This window comes from Onychostoma macrolepis, chromosome 22 (genome assembly GCF_012432095.1).
Source record: "Onychostoma macrolepis isolate SWU-2019 chromosome 22, ASM1243209v1, whole genome shotgun sequence".
In the NCBI taxonomy this organism is placed as follows: Eukaryota; Metazoa; Chordata; class Actinopteri; order Cypriniformes; family Cyprinidae; genus Onychostoma; species Onychostoma macrolepis.
The window spans coordinates 6,948,823-6,969,322 of NC_081176.1; the positions used below are offsets into that span (position 1 = coordinate 6,948,823).

General features: G+C 36.5%; 1 protein-coding gene across 1 annotated transcript; it reads left to right on the plus strand.

Annotated features, from left to right (window-relative positions):
- Positions 1-1,007: 1,007 nt before the first annotated feature.
- On the plus strand, positions 1,008-13,395 carry LOC131530240 (SLAM family member 9-like). Its single transcript, XM_058760390.1, has 5 exons — positions 1,008-1,062; positions 1,194-1,502; positions 7,980-8,273; positions 13,134-13,277; positions 13,358-13,395. The coding sequence occupies exons 1-5, from the start codon at positions 1,008-1,010 to the stop codon at positions 13,393-13,395; spliced, it is 840 nt and encodes a 279-aa protein (XP_058616373.1).
- Positions 13,396-20,500: the final 7,105 nt, after the last annotated feature.

Consider the following 20,500-nt stretch of genomic DNA (forward strand, 5'->3'; position numbering starts at 1 on the left):
ACATTTACAGTTTACTGTATATTCATTTTCACTCATGAATTGTGCTTTAACAACACAGGCAAACGTTAGAAATGTAATACACTGTGTTTTAAGTCAAAGTGGACTTTGCAATGGTTTTCCTCTTTGTTTTATCTGTACAGAAATGTGGTTTGATCTGTCGGGTGGATAAATAGCTACTGCTGGATGTGTGTGTGTGTGTGTGTCACTCCCGCGCATGTGCTGTAAGAGTGAACATTTTCACTGCGTGATGTAGCCTATTATAATGCTGTAAGAATGACAACAAAATTCAAGATTTGAGGCCAAATAAAATTATTTGGGGAAAAATTTACTTGTATTATATGATTTGGGGGAAAAAAAGATGTACTTGTGTCATATGACTGAGTTAAGCAATAACACAGAAACAAGACTGCTCTTTATCCCCAATAGTGATTGCAAATGTGATTATTATTTCACAGTTTAACAAGAAGTTAACACTGACTTACATTTTAGACACAGTATTGTCTAAAATGAATATGTTGTATATTGTAATATAATGAATATGTTCCAAACAATCATTCATTTAATATTCAACATTTTATATCCGCAACATCTGAGCATCATTAATCATCTGTAAATACATCTAAATTCCTTCTCAGATGCTGCTTCTGCCACTTCTGATGTGCAAAGATGGATTTTGTCAATACAAGATCTAAACAAATATTGAGATAGGCCTGTTATATTTTGTAAATATTGCACACCCTAGATAGAGTTCACAACACTAAATAACACACCAGACCAGTAGATACTGACATCTATTCCAATATTTCACTCTTCTGCTATTAGTTTTTACACAGGGACAGAATTCATTTGAAAGATCAGCAAAAGCTTGTTGATTCTCATGATGTTAAAGGAGATGGATGTGTGAACGGAAACTGTGACTGGGGTCACAATCAGATAAATATCACAGCCAGATAAACGTGAGTGTTTTCACACATTTTAAGCATCGCTGTTGTGGGCTCTTTGGTGAAATGATGAAGAAAATGTTTCTCAAATTATTTTTGCTATGTTTGTGGCATCTGGTTGGTGAGTTTTAAAAGAGTATTTATGGCTTTTGTCTTTGTGCTGCTGCTGAATGTTTTTCATATCACATTTAAATGAATAAAAGTATTTTAGTGACGCGTCATTAAACCAACATCAAATACTCTGTTCTTCAGGAGTGTTTGGTGATGAATTGAAGTCGGTGCGGGAGAGACGTTCAGTCACTCTAAACTCTGGTCTTACTGAAATAATGGATGGTGATCTGATTCAGTGGAGGTTTTTTAACACTTCAATAGCTGAAATCAATAAACGGTTCGACAGCATGACTGTATATGATGATGTTCTTGATGGGAGATTCAGAGACAGACTGAAGCTGGACGATCAAACTGGATCTCTGACCATCAGATACACCACAACTGAACATACTGGACGTTATGAACTACAGATCAACAGTGTGAGCAAGAGTTTCAATCTCACCGTCCTTCGTGAGTTCATTTTAGTTTAACCTGTTTTTTCTTTGATTTTCATGTTTCTGTTTTTTTTTTTTTGATGTTACTCATGTAAAATTATGTTTTAAACTTTATTAATTTAGTAAACCATCCTAAAAACTCTTTCTGAGATGAACTCTGTTTCTGTTTGTTCTTCAGCGCCGCTTCATTCAAGAGGTACACGCTTTGCAGTGTCAGCGATGGCGGGAGATTCAGTCACTCTAAACGCTAAATTTATTAAAATGGCTGATGATGATCTGTTTCAGTGGACATGTTTAAATGGAAACACTTTAATAGCTGAAATCAATAAACAGGATGAAAGCATCGCTGTATATGATGATGTTCTTGATGGGAGATTCAGAGACAGACTGAAGCTGGACAATCAAACTGCATCTCTGACCATCACAAACACCACAACTCAACATGCTGGAGTTTATACATTACAGATGATCAACTATGTACGGATTGAATACATTCTCACTGTCTATGGTGAGTTCAACTCTCTGTGCCACAAAAATTAAATACAAATACCATTTTGCTTCTTTAGTTTCCATTCTCTAATTTTAAGATATTATTTTATTGTTTCCAGCATTTCATTGCCTTGATTTATATTCTACTTACTATATTGTTTTTTAAATGCTCTTATTTTGATCAGTGTTCCTCTCAATGTTTCTTCTTTGTCTGCTTGAACACCTTCATTCAACCTAATTTCTGTTATTTCTCTCATGTTTTCAGCTCGTCTGTCTGTTCCTGTCATCAGCAGTAACTCTTCACAATGTTCTTCATCATCATCACAGCAGAATTGTTCATTGTTGTGTTCAGTGGTGAATGTGGGTCATGTGACTCTCTCCTGGTACAAAGGAAACAGTTTATTGTCCAGCATCAGTGTGTCTGATCTCAGCATCAGTCTCTCTCTACCTCTGGAGGTGGAATATCAGGATAAAAACACCTACAGCTGTGTGCTCAACAATCCCATCAGCAACCAGACAAGACATCTGGACATCAGTCAACTCTGTCACACATGTTCAGGTACAGCAGCGCTGATATTAGTTGATGTCGGTGCTGATATTAATGTTTATTGACTGAGCTGATCTCAGTTTGATGTTTTTATTCCTCAGACTCTGAACACTGTTGTGGTTCTACTGAAGCTGTGATCCGATTGGTCCTCTCTGCTCTGGTGGGCGTGGCTACTGTCATTCTTGTGGTTTATGACATCAGATCCAGAAGAGCTGAATAGGATCGAGCACATATTCACACATCAGGTACCTCACTGATGATATAATTTCTCATAGAACTATTTAGTTTATTATTTATTAACCTTCATTTATTTGTAATGGTTTTGTATATTCACATTCTGGTATATATGTTTATTTTAGGTCGCTCATTTCCACTCTAGAAGATGATTTGAGAACACACAGTAATGCAGTCTCTCATTAACGCTTAACAGTAATTGTGTGTTTGTCATGATAAATACTGATGCTTACCAAATATTTAATTGCTTATGCTAGATTAGTTGATATAGCATACTTTCCTTTTTATTGTTCTTTTTTTAACAATCAAATCTTTCATATTTGAATGGAGCCTTTCAAAGTCACCTCAAATCACATTTAAAGGTAGTATTGTTAATATTTTTGTACAGATCAGAAGTCTCTAATACTGAAGCTCTTTTACTGGATGAATAAGAATACAATAAAACATAAGCACTCTATCCTTGTATTTTTAGTGTCAGAATTTTCAGAAATCGAGTATGAAAAAATTATTGTTCATATTTTCTCAGATAAGACACAGATCTTTCTTTACTACTGCTGTTCATTAGTCATCTGTATCTGCCTGCATTTACTGTATCAATAAAGTTTTCAAAGGCTCAAGAGTCTCTGCATGTTTTATTACATTTATTATGTTGAGTGCCTCCTGGAGGAATACTAACTATATGTTTAATAGTTTTGCATTGCACACATATAAAGATTTACATTACTAAAACATAATTTGTAAATGTTTACATTATTATTAAGCTCGTTAATTTTCTTTTTTTTTCTATCCACAATAATAAACCAATGACTTCTCTGGTATCTCCTGTAACCTAAGAAAATGCTTATTTGGGAGACGTTATAGCATACAACATAGTTATATATAGTTATACACAACATATCAGCACTCCATTTCCTCCAACAGGCAACGGAAAAGTCTTTAAATCTCTGTAGTCTGATTTGTGTCTGATTGTGGACTGCATGTGATCTCTAATCATGGGTCTCTTGGTTTGGAGCAAGTTTTCTAATATCATCAGAGATATTCTCCCCTCTCTCAATACCTGTGAGAGCTGATGTGACTTCATGTTGATTTTGCTCGCCGAAACTCTCTCTCTCGTATTGATATGTACCATTATGTACAGCAGATGCTGTGATTCCTCTGGACTGTGCTGTGAGCTCCAGTTGATGGAAACCCATTTCAGATCAAGTTTACTGAACACAGTGGAGCTATTCATACCTTGAAGGAGCTCATCTAGAGATGAATTGGGAATTGGTCTCAGCATCTCGCAACTGATGTTTATCAACTCTGAAGTCACAGTCTTTAGTAGCTTGACCGAAGTGAGTGAGAAACTGTTGCACAATTTCATGTTGTTTTTGTTTCACTAATGCAGTGTTCACTCAAAAGCAAAGTAAACATTTACAGCAGTGGTTCTCAAATAGAGGGATCTGTGGGGTCCCAGGAGGGCTGATGGATAACTTAAGCTTCCCCTGGTTTTCCTGTTGGAGAAACAACGTTTTTTTTCCATTTTTTTTTCAGGAGTTTTGTGTTCAGTAGATCTGTATATGGTGTGTTTCCAGTCTAGTCCCTCTGCCTGAGCTACTGTATTTGTATATGTTTAATATGGATGCACCTCAGCATTTGCCTGTGCCCATTTTGGTGTTATCTTCACATGCAAAATTACATTTTAACTGTTGAAATTAAGCAGATATGATCAGGCCACAGTCTGATCTGATGGTAAATGTCAGACCATGACAACTGAAAAACTTCCTCCAAGCTGTCTCACACTATAATAGCAGCTGTAAGGAATAATGCAGTGTTGGAACAAAGTAAAAAGTATTTAGAGTGTCACATCAGCTTCGTAGTCCATAGCTGCTGAATATTAATCATATGAACATATCAGAGAACGCTTTTATCCACACAGTTCTAGCAGGTGATCTGTTCCTGCTCCATAAAGCCATTAGAGAAACTGAAATCAGTCTGAGAGGAGAAACAATTAAGAAATGAACAACAAACAAGCTAAAGACAGTTACAGGAGAAACCAGAGCCAAACACTCTCAGGATCTCATGAGCAGATCAAACGCTGCTTTAAGACACATTTCACATGTTATGGGTCAGTTTGTTTCTGTTGAAAAAAACACCATTGACTTACAGGAAGTTAACGCCAACTGGAGCTCAAAGTGACAATGTTCAGAGTGTGAAATATTCAGCAAAGAAAAGTGCTAGATGGTCACATGCATTAACACTTAAAGATAAGCAGATACTTTATATGAAGGTGGAGTTTCCCTTCATTTTACTACAGATCAGCCTCACATCAGCTCATCTGTCATTTTATTACTGAACCAGTTTTGAAGAGTTTATTTTTATATTATTTGTGGACTGAAACCATTGAAGATGTTTTGGACTGTTTTGTTCTGTTTGTGTTTGTGGAGTCTGGATGGTGAGTTTGAAATGTGTTTTTATGGCTTCAGTTGCTTCTGTTCTGGTACCATGTAAGAAATTACTGGTTAGATTAGTTAGATAGGATCAACATTCACTGTTACAGGCCAGTACTGATGGGGGGGTGGCATTAAATTTCTAAGGATGGGCAAAAGCAAACCGACAGAAAAATCCAAACTCGGCAGGTGACAAAGTTATACAATTTAGAACAATTGCTATACAGTGCACAACAACATCCACTTCAGACACAGAAAAGAACCACAGCCGGTGCATACAGGTATATCCATATAATAAAAAAAACAGTAAAATTTATTCAGTAGAGTTGGAGACAGCAGAATACCGTTTCCTCAACAGAGTAATGCTTTAAGTTCTTACTCATCGTATTTTGTCTTTCTTTTGTTTGGTCTGTTTTCGGTTGGGACCAGATCACAGCTAATTCTCTAAAGCTCTTTGAACTCTTTCTCTACTCACATGTTTTGAACATAATGTGTCCTGGTTTGCTCTAAGTGGCAGCTGATTTTCACAGAAGAAACTCAATCAATTATGCTTGAGTTGTAATAGCGATTTCATTGAAGTTGATCCATGTTTAAAAGCATACAGTATATCTCCAAACTTTTCTCAACTCTGTGCTCTTTATCCATCAACAGCACCATGTGGCGAGCTCTTTTGACCATGCTTTTACAGTCCCTTTTCTGTTCCTTTTCTGGCATGATTTTAATCCTGAAATCCCCTTGTCATGAAAGTCTTGTTTTAATGCATTCTTTACAATTTACTACATATATAGAAAACAAAACATAAATAAAAACAATGACTAAATAATCAGTATGAACGCCTAATCAAATCCGTTCTTCCACCATATACATTGAAAACCATACTTTTATACTGCTTTTTAAACTGGGTCACATTTGAGCATTGCTTGAGCACTAAACTTAGTCCGTTCCACAATGTCACTCTACATACAGAAATACAAAAACGTCTTAATGTTTTAAAAGGGCTATTCAATTGGCGGCCCACCAACCATCTTCATCCGAGTTTTTAGTGTTTTAACACTAATTAGTTTGCCTACAAGGTGGCAATATTGGCCCGGGCCATTGTTTCATAGCCAAAACAGAAAAGGAAGACACTCAACAATAACAATCTACCAGAAATTGCAACATTAAAGTCCGCATGAACCGTAAATCGCTGCCGACTTTATTTCAGTGCAGTGAAGTAACATTATTTCCAGCTGAAACTGAATATTAAATAGGGGGCAGGGTTTTACTTTAGCGCTCCTCCTCTCCGTCTCTCATTAACAGCTGGAGGGGCGTGGTTCACCATCAGAGAAGGAATGTCATTCCAGACCAGAAGCAAATGTTCAGATTTTGATTAAAGATTACCAATACAAAGAATTTTTTTCAGTAGATTAATTTGCACAGATTAATTGTTCTCCTAAAGACTAGCAATGCGCACTAACAAAGTAAATAAAGTCCATTTTGATTTCATGAGGATTTGAATAGACGGCAGCATAGACAAGCGCTCATGTGAGGGGGTTAAGAGATATTTGCAACTCTAGTTTGAACGAGTATAAAGACCAGTGTTATCGTCATAACGTCTGGTGAGAAATAGCGCAGACACTGGACGAAGATAATTATCAAATGGAGTATAGTTTGAAAGGCTGCATGTTTGGCTGTCCATATACGCATAGTTTGAATGAAAATTAATTTATATTCATTTTATGGTTTATAATTTATAGCTTATGTGAAGATTGTTTTAAGTTCATTTAAATTAAAAGTTTTCAATATTTTTCAGAGCCTAATAAGTGTTAAAAAATAATGGCTTTCAATTATACTGTAAATATAATTGAACTCACTTGGGCCCCTTCAAATTTTCAGTCCGATAATCTGGCCCTCAGATGAAGCTAATTGAATAGCCCTGCTTTAAGGCAAACCATGTGCATATTCAGAAGTTAACACAATATTTTCTCCTTTAACCCTTTTAAACTGGCTGTGTCGTTGCCGACACATCAAACCAAGCTGTATTAATGTTATCATAACTCTTCTACCGTTTGCACTATCAAAATAATTCAAATTATTCCTGACAGCAGACAACATGCGCTTTTCGGCAATATATACCCTTAAGTTTTAAAAGGTTAAACTGCAGTGAAGAAAAACATGGTTTGAAATAACTGATTTTTTCATTTAGTTCCTGTACATATATACATCTATTTCTCTTTTCATTCATCATATTTTGTCTTTGTGCTGCTGCAGAATATTATTCACTTTAAAATGATTAAAAGTATTTTGTTAAAGCTTCATCAAACCAATATCAAGTGATTTTAAAACTTTATTCTGTGAAAAACTCTGTTCTTCAGGTGTGTTTGGTGATGTAGAGAAGTCAGTGTCAGTGAAGAAGGGAGACTCAGTCACTCTAAACTCTGGTCTTACTGAAATGAGGAATGATGAGATTCAGTGGTGGTTTTGGATTGGAAGCACTTTAATAGCTGAAATCAATAAATGGGTTGACAGCATGACTGTATATGATGATGTTCTTGATCATCATATACAGTCTTGAAACTACTGATAACTGGAGCAAAAAAGTCATTAAAAACATTCCGGGTTTCTGTCAATGGTTAGTAGAGAGCATTTGTCCTTTCCTTTAAATATTCTTATTTACATATTTATTGTTGAATAATTTTATAGTTTCAGATGGCTGTATACACACTCACTCAACACACTGAACTGAAAATATGATTGTTGATTTGATTTTATTATTTTTTTTTATATATTTCTGTTTATTCTCTCATGTTTTCAGCTCGTCTGCCTGTTCCTGTCATCAGCAGTAACTCTACGAACTGTTCATCATCATCATCATCATCATATTGTTCATTGTTGTGTTCAGTGGTGAATGTGGGTCATGTGACTCTCTCCTGGTACAAAGGAAACAGTTTATTGTCCAGCATCAGTGTGTCTGATCTCAGCATCAGTCTCTCTCTACCTCTGGAGGTGGAATATCAGGATAACAACACCTACAGCTGTGTGCTCAACAATCCCATCAGCAACCAGACGAGACATCTGGACATCAGTCAACTCTGTCACACATGTTCAGGTACAGCAGCGCTGATATTAGTTGATGTCGGTCATGGGCGTCGCTAGGCCATTTTTAGGGGGTCTTTAGCACCCCTAAATTTTTGCTCAGCCCCCCTAAAAATCTTGCGATTCTTTCCCTTTAAATTTCAAATGAAAACGGCAGCAGACTTCGGCTCCTCTCCATCTTTCTGCGCGTTCTTCAATCCACAGACTGCGGTGGCGCAGAGGAGAGGACAAGGTTTATCGATAGATTGTTATAATATCTACATCTATGCAGTTCTTTGTCATAAATACAGTTTACACAAAGTCATGGGAGAGCAATCGGTTTCCAATCTACTGTAAAGTTTTCGCTGCATTCACCACTCATCACACCACAGCTGTTTCCTTCAGCGAAAGCCCTTAACACATGAACGCATACTTTATAAAACGATCACGTTATTGCTATTTTCATTTGAAAACTTAGCTTTCAATATAGAACATAGTAATACAGTGCATGTGGCATTAACTACCATACAGTTATGCATAGAAATGATTAGAGACAGTGACCGACAGCACTCAGTCAGTGCACTCATTTTAATTGCATATCAGAGTGATTGACAGAGATTGAAACTGTGTGTGTGTGTGTGTGTTTTGTATTAATTAAAAAAATATATTTTTTATTATTTGAATTGAATTTATGTAGAACGGTTCTATAATTTTTTGTACAAATTTTAAATCAATTTTTTTGTAAATATTTATTCATTTTTTATTATTATACCCTCATTGGGGGCTGAGCCCCCCTAAAATGAAAATCCTAGAATCGTCCCTGATGTCGGTGCTGATATTAGTGTTTACTGACTGAGCTGATTTCAGTTTGGTGTTTTTATTCCTCAGACTCTGAACACTGTTGTGGTTCTACTGAAGCTGTGATCCGATTGGTTCTCTCTGCCCTGGTGGGCGTGGCTACTGCCATTCTTCTGGTTTATGACATCAGATCCAGAAGAGCTGAACAAGATCAAACACATATTCACACATCAGGTACATGACTAATGATGCCATTTATCACAAACCATTTCTGCATATATAAATATTTCTGATATATTAATTTAAGGTTTTATATGTTCATCATTTTCAGAAAATATTGAAGAATCTGAAGCAGATGCTGAACTTTAAAGGCTGTTCAAGTGTTTTTTGTTCTTCCAATGTTTTTTGTCATAATAACTGCAGATGATTATTTGAGCTTGTGCTCTCTCTTTCAGAGTCAGATTGCTAAGAATTAAATTTGAAAGGCTATATTGTTCATTTTTCCCTCAGAAAAAAAAAATGAGACACACAGATCTCTCTTTACTACTGCTTTCCATTTGTCATCTGTATTTGCTTGCCTTTATCAATAAAGTTTCTCACTCTGAGGTTTAATAGTTTCTCCATATTTTATTACATGTATTATGTCGAGCGCTTCCTGGAGGAAACAAACTATATGTATATTTCAACAATTTCAGCAGTGTCACATATACATTACTACAACATTATTTGTGAATGTTTATGAAAAAATGGTTGGCTTTAGTAGCTTTTCACCATATAGAACTATCTGCCAGCTCAGGGTACTGACCCACTAAAGACCAAGCCCAATTAGAGACGAAACATAGATGCACTTGTTTTATGGGAATAACCCAATTATTATCACCACTCAGCAGACTTGTGTGGTTGTGGTTTTCTATAAAATAAAACTGTGAACATGAATATACATAATAATAATAAATTACAACAATTGAAAATATTAGCAATAATACAGCACAATAAATTAAGTTTAATAATTGAAAATGAACATAAATAAAAGACTGGAAGCAATACAAGGCAGGCTGTAACTTCTATCTTATATGCAGCACACAACTGTAACTTGACACCTTGTTAGCGCTGCGGCGCTTGTATAGCGCCACTCTGTCTGAACTATGAGGGCACATGTGTATAGCAAGTTGTTTGCAACAGTTTCCCATTAAATATAGAGATAAACAATGCACTTTGCTTCAAATAGGAACATAACAACAAATGTAACTCTAGCACTCACAATAGTGTAGATTTGTATACAAACTAGGGTTACATGCACGCTTATTATGAATACACGGATACGCATATCATTACCTCATGGGCATAATAACTCATGTACAAGAACAGATTAATCAGGTGAAGTGCTCTGTATGTGTGCATGTCTCAACATGCAGGAGGAGAGATTTAAGAGAGAGGCTAGAATCATAGCAACCCGTAGCCTGTATATGTACATATACAAAAGGCTTCTATTCTGCTGTGGGATTTACAGTTACTTTAATCAGGAATGGCAGGTAATTGTATAAGGCATGCAACTGGTCAGGTGTAAGCCTTTTATCCCATCTGAACCATGGCTGTCCTCAATTTGGTGTCAGCTCCAGGGTATATTTCTGACACCTTTCCCACAGGCCAGAGAGCTCTGGGTAGCTGTGGGTCAATGATCAACACTGTAGTGCCAAACTGGATGTCTGGAGTATCATTTTGCCATTTTTGATGGTTTTGAAGACCTGGGAGGTAGAATTTGAGGAAATGGATCTGGCTGTCGCACCATCAACATTGGCTGACCACCTCGGACTGGGGGTATACTATCAGGGGAAGTGAAGCATCTGGCCACCCTATTAGGAGGCAATTTGGAGTAATGGGTTCAGGATCGGAAGCATCGGATGACGTATATCCCAGTGGAGAATTTCCTTCAATCTCCACCAGCACAGTTTGAATTTGTTTCTAAGCAATTGCAATATTGTTCCACAGCAAACATTTGGGCATTGCTGAATCAAACCTAGAAGTAGTAGATTAATTTATGCTTTCTGCTTATGACTTGTTTGAATGAACATCATGAAGTGGTCTCTTTTTGGGAGATTCAGAGACAGACTGAAGCTGGACAATAAAACTGGATCTCTGACCATCACAAACATCACAACTCAACATGCTGGAAATTATGAAGTAGAGATCAACCGTATAAGCATCATTTTCGTTGTCATGGTTTATGGTGAGTCAAATATTTGTTTCACCCATTTTATTTTAATATTGTAATCTTTAGTATTGTACATTTGCTTATTGTGTGTCTGTTGAATAGTTTTATGATATTATTCATATTATATGATGTTATTCATTTCAAATGTAAATTTCAAACTTGTTACTTTTATAAACAATCATAAAGTTATTTAATATAGTCTCAATCCGTGACAAACCCTGTTTCTGTTTGTTCTCTTTGTGTGTTTGATGCAGATGAAATATCAGTGATGAAGGGATATTCAGTCACTATAAACTCTGGTTTTACTAAAATAACAGATGATGATCAGATTTGGTGGTGGTTTGGGAGTGAAAACTGTTTAACAGCTGAAATGATTGTAATTAATAACAGATTCACTGTATATGAGTATGTTCTTGGTGGGAGATTCAGAGACAGACTGAAGCTGAACAATCAAACTGGATCTCTGACCATCACAAACACCACAACTGAACATGCTGGATGTTACAAACTACTGATAACTGGAGCAAAAAAGTCATTAAAAACATTCCGGGTTTCTGTCAATTGTGAGTAGAGAGCATTTGTCCTTTCCTTTAAATATTCTTATTTACATATTTATTGTTGAATCATTTTATAGTTTCAGATGGCTGTATACACACTCACTCAACACACTGAACTGAAAATATGATTGTTGATTTGATTTTATTATTATTTTTTTTATATATTTCTGTTTATTCTCTCATGTTTTCAGCTCGTCTGCCTGTTCCTGTCATCAGCAGTAACTCTACGAACTGTTCATCATCATCATCATATTGTTCATTGTTGTGTTCAGTGGTGAATGTGGGTCATGTGACTCTCTCCTGGTACAAAGGAAACAGTTTATTGTCCAGCATCAGTGTGTCTGATCTCAGCATCAGTCTCTCTCTACCTCTGGAGGTGGAATATCAGGATAAAAACACCTACAGCTGTGTGCTCAACAATCCCATCAGAAACCAGACGAGACATCTGGACATCAGCAAACTCTGTCAACCATGTTCAGGTACAGCAGCGCTGATATTAGTTGATGTCGGTCATGGGCGTCGCTAGGCCATTTTTAGGGGGGCTTTAGCACCCCTAAATTTTTGCTCAGCCCCCCTAAAAATCTTGCGATTCTTTCCCTTTAAATTTCAAATGAAAACGGCAGCAGACTTCGGCTCCTCTCCATCTTTCTGCGCGTTCTTCTATCCACAGACTGCGGTGGCGCAGAGGAGAGGACAAGGTTTATCGATAGATTGTTATAATATCTACATCTATGCAGTTCTTTGTCATAAATACAGTTTACACAAAGTCATGGGAGAGCAATCGGTTTCCAATCTACTGTAAAGTTTTCGCTGCATTCACCACTCATCACACCACTGTTTCCTTCAGCGAAAGCCCTTAACACATGAACGCATACTTTATAAAACGATCACGTTATTGCTATTTTCATTTGAAAACTTAGCTTTCAATATAGAACATAGTAATACAGTGCATGTGGCATTAACTACCATACAGTTATGCATAGAAATTAAAGACAGTGACAGACAGCACTCAGTCAGTGCACTCATTTTAATTGCATATCAGAGTGATTGACAGAGATTGAAACTGTGTGTGTGTGTGTGTGTTTTGTATTAATTAAAAAAATATATTTTTTATTGTTTGAATTGAATTTATGTAGAACGGTTCTATAATTTTTTGTACAAATTTTAAATCAATTTTTTTGTAAATATTTATTCATTTTTTATTATTATACCCTCATTGGGGGCTGAGCCCCCCTAAAATGAAAATCCTAGAATCGTCCCTGATGTCGGTGCTGATATTAGTGTTTACTGACTGAGCTGATTTCAGTTTGGTGTTTTTATTCCTCAGACTCTGAACACTGTTGTGGTTATACTGAAGCTGTGATCCGATTGGTTCTCTCTGCCCTGGTGGGCGTGGCTACTGCCATTCTTCTGGTTTATGACATCAGATCCAGAAGAGCTGAACAAGATCAAGCACATATTCACACATCAGGTACATGACTAATGATGCCATTTATCACAAACCATTTCTGCATATATTAATTTAAGGTTTTATATGTTCATCATTTTCAGAAAATATTGAAGAATCTGAAGCAGATGCTGAACTTTAAAGGCTGTTCAAGTGTTTTTTGTTCTTCCAATGTTTTTTGTCATAATAACTGCTGATGATTATTTGAGCTTGTGCTCTCTCTTTCAGAGTCAGATTGCTAAGAATTAAATTTGAAAGGCTATATTGTTCATTTTTCCCTCAGAAAAAAAAAATGAGACACACAGATCTCTCTTTACTACTGCTTTCCATTTGTCATCTGTATTTTCTTGCCTTTATCAATAAAGTTTCTCACTCTGAGGTTTAATAGTTTCTCCATATTTTATTACATGTATTATGTCGAGCGCTTCCTGGAGGAAACAAACTATATGTATATTTCAACAATTTTAGCAGTGTCACATATACATTACTACAACATTATTTGTGAATGTTTATGAAAAAATGGTTGGCTTTAGTAGCTTTTCACCATATAGAACTATCTGCCAGCTCAGGGTACTGACCCACTAAAGACTGCCCAATTAGAGACGAAACATAGATGCACTTGTTTTATGGGAATAACCCAATTATTATCACCACTCAGCAGACTTGTGTGGTTGTGGTTTTCTATAAAATAAAACTGTGAACATGAATATACATAATAATAATAAATTACAACAATTGAAAATATTAGCAATAACACAGCACAATAAATTAAGTTTAATAATTGAAAATGAACATAAATAAAAGACTGGAAGCAATACAAGGCAGGCTGTAACTTCTATCTTATATGCAGCACACAACTGTAACTTGACACCTTGTTAGCGCTGCGGCGCTTGTATAGCGCCACTCTGTCTGAACTATGAGGGCACATGTGTATAGCAAGTTGTTTGCAACAGTTTCCCATTAAATATAGAGATAAACAATGCACTTTGCTTCAAATAGGAACATAACAACAAATGTAACTCTAGCACTCACAATAGTGTAGATTTGTATACAAACTAGGGTTACATGCACGCTTATTATGAATACACGGATACGCATATCATTACCTCATGGGCATAATAACTCATGTACAAGAACAGATTAATCAGGTGAAGTGCTCTGTATGTGTGCATGTCTCAACATGCAGGAGGAGAGATTTAAGAGAGAGAGGCTAGAATCATAGCAACCCGTAGCCTGTATATGTACATATACAAAAGGCTTCTATTCTGCTGTGGGATTTACAGTTACTTTAATCAGGAATGGCAGGTAATTGTATAAGGCATGCAACTGGTCAGGTGTAAGCCTTTTATCCCATCTGAACCATGGCTGTCCTCAATTTGGTGTCAGCTCCAGGGTATATTTCTGACACCTTTCCCACAGGCCAGAGAGCTCTGGGTAGCTGTGGGTCAATGATCAACACTGTAGTGCCAAACTGGATGTCTGGAGTATCATTTTGCCATTTTTGATGGTTTTGAAGACCTGGGAGGTAGAATTTGAGGAAATGGATCTGGCTGTCGCACCATCAACATTGGCTGACCACCTCGGACTGGGGGTATACTATCAGGGGAAGTGAAGCATCTGGCCACCCTATTAGGAGGCAATTTGGAGTAATGGGTTCAGGATCGGAAGCATCGGATGACGTATATCCCAGTGGAGAATTTCCTTCAATCTCCACCAGCACAGTTTGAATTTGTTTCTAAGCAATTGCAATATTGTTCCACAGCAAACATTTGGGCATTGCTGAATCAAACCTAGAAGTAGTAGATTAATTTATGCTTTCTGCTTATGACTTGTTTGAATGAACATCATGAAGTGGTCTCTTTTTGGTTTATTGTCTGACATTCTATCATCACCAAATTGAAAAAAAAAGCTATATTAAACAAATATCACCATAATGCTTCAATATTTAAAAAAAAAAAAAACCTGTGTAGGCTCAAGCTTTTAGACATGAACACTTATCAAACGATCCTCAACAGTGGTGAAAAAAAAAAAATCATGGTTGGAATTTTTGATGCTACCCAGCTCTCTGCTTTACAACACCACAATCATTGCTACAGAGAGAGAGATCTAAATCAGGAGTCATGGGTCAAGAGCCCAACTAAAGCACACACTGACCTACATGATGGTGGCATCATTTTAACCAATAAAACTTTCTGATCCCTGGACTATCCAACTCTGTTTAAAGCTACAACTAGAGGTACAAAATTGTACCCTTCAGGGTACCACCCCAGTGATGGCCACTTGTACCTTAAAAGGTACAGATTTGTACCTTTTTTCTGAGAGTGTATAAGGTACAATTTAGTCAGCAGAGGGACATATTTGCCTTTGAAAGGTACATACTGCAAGGGTACAGATGCGTACCCATGTGAAAGGGTACAACGGGTGTACCCTTATCATTGTACCCCTGAAGGTACAAATTTTGCACATTTTTTCTGACAGTGTTGAAAGCATCAAGACATCATTAAAAGAATAACTGTCCATGTAAAACATACAAAAGGAAATTGAAGGAAAGAAATTTCCTATTTAACAAGGCTGTGACTTCCAGGCAATGGTGGCAGAAGATGTGCCAGAACAACCAGCACTGGGTAGCAATTTTTGTCTGAAAATGAATGAAAACAGATTAGCGATACAATAAATGTTTAAGTGCAGAATTAAGAGCAGCCTAAGTAGTGTTGTTGTTATCACCACAATACTGACAATCCAGCTGCACAGGATGGCTAAGCCTTAAAAAAAGAAAAAGGCAAGATTATTTGCTTTAGTAATCTTATTTAAAATGACATTAACTGTACATAAAAAATATGTATGTGTATGAATGTGTAAAGAAGACTTTTGTCAGGTTTTATGATTTTTTAATTTATTTTGCATGTTCAGTTTTTTTTTCGTTGCCTCAGGGCAACGTTATGCAGTAAGGGGTAAAGAAGCAGGGGTCCACAGCTCCCATCCCTAACCAAGGTTTCCCATTGATAATACATACAGGCAAATAATGTATGACAAAAAGGGAAGATGCAAGTTTCCTTGGTGCACAGGAGCACCCAAAGTGATGTGCAAAAAGTGTAACATGCACCTCTGTTTCACAACAGAGAAGAAGGGCTTCTTGAAGTTTAACACGGAGTAAAATCTCATTCCCATCAGGGCTGGGAAACTTCGGTCCTGGAGGGCCACTGTCCTGCAGAGTTAGCTCCAAGCCAAATCGAACACATCAGAACCAGCTAATGAATGTATTTTAAGATCACTAGAAAGCTAGTACGTCTGAATCAAATGCAATGCATCAATGCATTTCAAGTGTTTTTCCATTTTCACTTATTGATTTCTTGACTTTTTTGACAGATTTGTGATTTTGTATTGCTCTCTGAATATATATACACAGTGTTACTAACAATATCAGAACTTTTGCATTATCTGGATATTTCACCCAAAAATGAAAATGATGTTATTGTTACTGTTGTTGTTACTCCCCCTCATGTTGTTCCAAACCTGTATGTAGTTTCTTTCTTCTGCTAAGCATAAAATATATTTTTAAAGAATGCTGGTAATCAGACAGTTGACAGTAGCTTTTGACTTCCATAGTTGCAAAGAAAAAAACAATACTATGGAAGTCAGTGTCTACCGTCAACTGTCTGATTACCAACATTCTTAAGAATATCTTCTTTTGTGTTCAACAGAAGAAAAACTCGTACAGGTTTGGAACAACATGAAGGGGAGTAAATGACAGAATTTTCATTTTTGGTTGAACTATCACTTTAAGTAATGGAAGAAAATAAGTAAAGGCTGAACTGCATGAGACCTACCACACTTGGCATATTCAAGAAGCATGGGTACTCAAAGATTGTGGAAGTCCCTTCGATATCCACGACCTGCCCAATGTTCATCTACACTGCTGATTTAATAAAAGATACAAATAATTTAAGAACAAAGTATTGATCTCAACAATATAATATCTATCAAAGAGTCAGATGATGTAGTAAACTGTAAATTTAAAGGCCAACTGACAACAGTCAAGAAATGCAGAAAAAAACACATTTGGCTGTTTTTTACATTAATTACATATTACTTACAAATCCATCTCATTTTCCTTTAATCTGACCCAGCAAAGATGTGAAAGTAGTGGCAAACACCCTGAGTAAAATTCAGTGTGGTTGAATATTATTTTGAATTTATACTTACAAGTCACCCTTCTCCACCAAGTGACTGACACAAACTTTGACAAGCAGTCTCCTGGACTTTAACTTAAATGATCCTGTTTTCCTGTGTTCCTCAAGTAACACTGCTGCTTTGCTTTGAAGTAGAGAGTGCAGGGCAGGCCTCCCTGTTAATTTGGCACTGGAACATGCTACAAACATGACATGATCGCCGTGAACTTTACCTTTTAAATGCTATTATGCTCATAATAATCACATAAAGCCAAGGGATGGGAACAAAAGCAAAATACCTGGATGGGGCCTCTCCAGCATTCATTTGGCGTAGGGCTCCTGTGCTTGACGTGAAGACTTGAAATCGGTCTTAATTTCTGTCATCAGCAAATTCTTGAAAATAAGGCTCAGTGTTACTCATACCGTAGAGAAGAAACAACATTCACGCCGTGTCACACGCATCAAACATCACAAGCACTGTGAACGCACCTGATGCAGCGAAGCAAACGCTCCACGTTAAATTGTTCACTTATAATCCTCTTTTAGGTGTTTATAAAATGACCTGGTGCGCTGGACAACTTGTTTGGTCATTTTTTCCTGTTTCAGCGTCTCTCTCTTTTTTTCCAGGTATGCGCTCTGCCTCGCTAACACTTTTCACTAACGGCATACTGCTCAGTGCACGTCGCCACTTTCCAACTAATTAACAATGCATTTGGTAGCTAACTATTTCCATGATCGATTTTTGCAGCACTACGCATTTTAAAGAGTATCTGCTGTAACTTAGGGATAGATCTTAGTCCGACAACATTGTGATTCCCCTCAAAGCAGGCCAGTCAGAGTGAAAAGGGCGGGATCCGCCGCAGTTTAAAAAGACAAGAGGCACGACGTGATTGGCCAACAGAAAATAGCCGTTAATATTTTAAGTTTAATAAATTGAGATGTATATATTGTATTTGGATTTTATTAATGATTTTTATTAATTCTAGAGCTTTTAATGTGCTACTATATGAAATATATGTATTGTTTTTATTTCCATAAACACAAACTGCCCGCCCAGGAGATAACACATTTATTGTGCCAGTCTGTCCAAAGGCATTTAAAAAAAAAAAAAAAAAAATTCCCCTGAATGTAAACAACGCTGATTACGTTGATTATCTTTAGGAGAAAGCGCTCGCATGCATCGTTCTACTCTTCAAAATGGTGGAAGACGGTAACTTGGGAGAAGAATTGTTGAAAAAATGATGTTATTTTTCTTGTCTTTGCGCACAAAAAGTATTCTCGTAGCTTCACAAAATTGAAGTTGAGCCACTGATGTTACTTGAACTGTTTTACTGATGTCCTTACAATGTTTCTGGACCTGGGAACATTACAGTTGTGTTGCTGTCTATGCAGGGTCAGACAGCTCTCAGATTTCATCAAAAACATCTTAATTTGTGTTCTGAAGCTGAACGAAGGAATGAGGGTGAGTAATTAATGACAAAATTTTCATTTTGGGGTGAACTAACCCTATAATTCTCTTCCAGGATGTCACTGTTTTGTCTGTATCGTATATTTTGGTGTCGTTGTGATGTCTAAAATGTTATTTGAATTAAATTAGTGATTTACCAATAGCATATCATCCAGAAACTCAACTAAAATGTTCTATCTTTAGCTGATCACTTGGAAATTGACCTAACGCACATTATTAAATATTAATCGCAACCTTGCTCCTTTGTCTGTCATTTACTGTTCCTGTTTTATTCTTTTTACAAAATAAAAAGGAGTATCAAGTGCACTGTATAGTATCACACATGGTTTGTTCTGTTGTTGGCAAAAGTAGCACAAGTGTATCATTGTACCTAGTGGCCAAAGCGGAAAACCACATCTCTAATAATAGCTTTACTGATAGAGTGTGCTATAAATACATACTGAATGCACACAATAAAGACACAGTTCTGCTTGATGATCGTGCTGCCTCATGGTGCAGCCATGTACACACACTCAAAAAAATGATTCGGTCTAAATTGACATTTTATGTAATTCAATTGCATTACAATTTTCCATCCATTTAAATTACATAGTTTTAACATAAACAAATCAATAAACTTAATGTGATTCATATGCATCAGTCATACGTGAATGAAACAGGTAAGTTTTATGTAATAATTCACAGCAAAGTCCCCACACTGCTCAGTGTTCATGTGTTTCCACACTACAGAGTGTTCAAGTAGAATTAAAGCAGTGCTGGAGTTAAGAAGATAATTATGTGATGATTGATCATTAATGATGAACAGCTGCTGTTATCAAGAAGAATCACTGAAGGAAAGAGAAACACAAGAACTACAACTGACTTCAGCCACAGACGAAGATGAAATCAACTGAAATAAAAGACATTAAATCTCTCAAGATCTGATTAAACAGCTTCACAAACAGCATCAGATTGACCAGATTGACTTTATTTCTGTCAGACTTCTAGAGAAGCTCTTATTGAGAATTAACAGAGGTTTAGATGCTTTATTGTTTTGTTTGAAATCACCATCAAAGAGACCAGTGTTTCCTTTTGTTGGGCTCTGGGCTCTTGACCCTCGATACTTTGGTGTTGCTATTACACTGGTTGCTTTAATTGTGTGTTTATATAAAACACACTTAGTTTAGCCAGTGAAACCAAGAAAAAAAAGAGTTGGGGGCAGATGATCTAACGATCTAGTTTCAAGTCCAATGTCTTATGAATATGTGTGGATTTGTTTTATAGCTTCAGATCTAGTAGCATTGTAAAAGATAATTTGAATAATTTACAAATCACTTTGTGCACAAAAAGTTTTCATCTGCAGCACTACAAAGACCACAGACATCAAGAATCAGCGTATGAATCTCAACAATGGTGACAGTCAACAAAATGCTTCATGTTGCAATGTATGCTGGGCAATACCATAGTACAAGACTCTCCCATGTATCCCAGCATGCATTGCAGCATGAATAAACAATGCAGATGAATTGTCTGGTTATTTTCTTTTATTCTTACTATTTTATTTTACGTTTGCTGTTTTAGTAGCTTGTTTTGTGATGTTTAGAGTTTTATCTGAATATTTTGTTGACTGT

Bases quoted from the DNA above. Each gene is read 5' to 3' on its own strand.
- LOC131530240 (XM_058760390.1), top strand. From the start codon at position 1,008: ATGATGAAGAAAATGTTTCTCAAATTATTTTTGCTATGTTTGTGGCAT. The intron at 8,274-13,133 runs GTACAGCAGCGC...TTTATTCCTCAG, and splicing joins ACTCTGTCACACATGTTCAG to ACTCTGAACACTGTTGTGGT. The intron at 13,278-13,357 runs GTACATGACTAA...CATCATTTTCAG, and splicing joins AGCACATATTCACACATCAG to AAAATATTGAAGAATCTGAA.